Genomic DNA, 1,424 nt, shown 5'->3' on the forward strand with positions numbered 1-1,424 from the left:
CGTAAATTAATTAGGTAAAATCACGCAACTCGAATCAACAGATGCACAAAACGTACTATTTATTAAGAAATAAGTATAACAAACACGTAAACGGTATAAAAATGTAAAAATAAGTTGTAATAAGACAAAAAGTATGCAAAGTAAGGTGGTTCATCAGAATGTACAGTAATATTAAGTGTAATTTATGACAGCAATTTCGTTATTCCTGCGACAACGAGAACAGAGCCGCCAAACGTTGATAAATTTTAGCCATAAGGCAGATACGCATCAGGTTAGAAGAGCTTCGTCTTTGACGGCGGATCGTGTGTGAACCGACGAGGGTGGATTGATCGTCCACATAGGTGGGTCGAAATCTCAACTGAAAGTTGGAGCGTCAGGCAGGGGGGATTCGAGGATGAGAAGCCGGAGGTCCAAGTAATAGGACTGTAGTGGAGTACAAGGGAGCAGGACAGCCGGGCCAGTGGGTGTCCACTGCAACCAAAGCTTTTCAACATACACCTGCAAAACACAATAAGTAAATAGAGAAACTGAGCAACCTACCCTTGTACCTTTTAAACCTAAGCCAGCAAAAGAGTGCCAATTATAGGTATACGTCCTACCTGCACAAAAATTTCCAGCGATTTTCTTCAACGACTCGCCGTTGCCGACCCTATTACACTTTTTGCTATAAACTTTAAAACCATTCTGCTTCTGGCAGTAGATATTATCAATTCCAATATTATAAATTTTAGCTGTGAAACTGATGAAGCGTGAGCGGCGTGCCCGCATGTCCACCAAGTGAAACAGTACCGAGTCACTGCGTATAGAACTCTGTTCATAAAACCCTCACAAAGTATGGTCAGGGTGATCATTTTCTTCATGAACAACATGCCAATCAGTCGCATAACGCAGATGGTGTGACGTTTTGTGGAAGCGCTTTGTTCTTCAAATTCTCTTTCCAACTCGGCTCGCATGTTCGGATCTTCAACATTTTGCAATACTGCATCTTTTTCCCGCAATTCATGGTACATTCTACGGATGGGAGCGAAACTGCGATTGGCAAAAATTAACAGTTCGGTGCGGGTACTTTTTGGTACGCGTACAGCCCCGCGCAACGATGGCATGCACAAACCACAGCATCCCTCTAAGGGCCCTAACCAAAGTCAGTGGACGTCTTCCATGGAAAAGCAGCGCTTGATTCAGCATCAAGAGTGCGGGTTTTACTTTTCCGGTCAATTGCTTGATGCTATGGAATTTTAAAATCCTTTAACTGGAATGTCAGACGTGGCAGCACGTACGTCCAGTACGCGTCCATTTTCTACCACGGAGCATAATTTTCGCCTTCTGAACAGTCTGTTGGAATCTTCTTTTGCTGACTTCCGCTGCCACGCATTCCACAATGTTGCATTATTCCCGTAGAGATGAACACAAATGAAAAATAAAAA

General features: G+C 43.0%; 1 protein-coding gene across 1 annotated transcript; it reads right to left on the reverse strand.

The window, feature by feature from the left end:
* Window positions 1-354: 354 nt before the first annotated feature.
* Window positions 355-1,103, reverse strand: Tsp_15636 (hypothetical protein). The gene is made up of 3 exons (XM_003366025.1): window positions 673-1,103; window positions 541-649; window positions 355-498 (listed from the first exon to the last, which is right to left on the reverse strand). The coding sequence occupies exons 1-3, from the start codon at window positions 1,101-1,103 to the stop codon at window positions 355-357; spliced, it is 684 nt and encodes a 227-aa protein (XP_003366073.1).
* Window positions 1,104-1,424: the final 321 nt, after the last annotated feature.

The sequence above is a fragment of the Trichinella spiralis genome (assembly GCF_000181795.1).
Source record: "Trichinella spiralis strain ISS 195 chromosome Unknown Scfld6713, whole genome shotgun sequence".
NCBI lineage: Eukaryota > Metazoa > Nematoda > Enoplea > Trichinellida > Trichinellidae > Trichinella > Trichinella spiralis.

Coding starts and splice junctions, on each gene's coding strand:
- Tsp_15636 (XM_003366025.1), bottom strand. CDS start 1,103: ATGCCATCGTTGCGCGGGGCTGTACGCGTACCAAAAAGTACCCGCACC. Junction 499..540: donor TAGGTTTAAAAGGTACAAGG/GTAGGTTGCTCA, acceptor TGTGTTTTGCAG/GTGTATGTTGAAAAGCTTTG.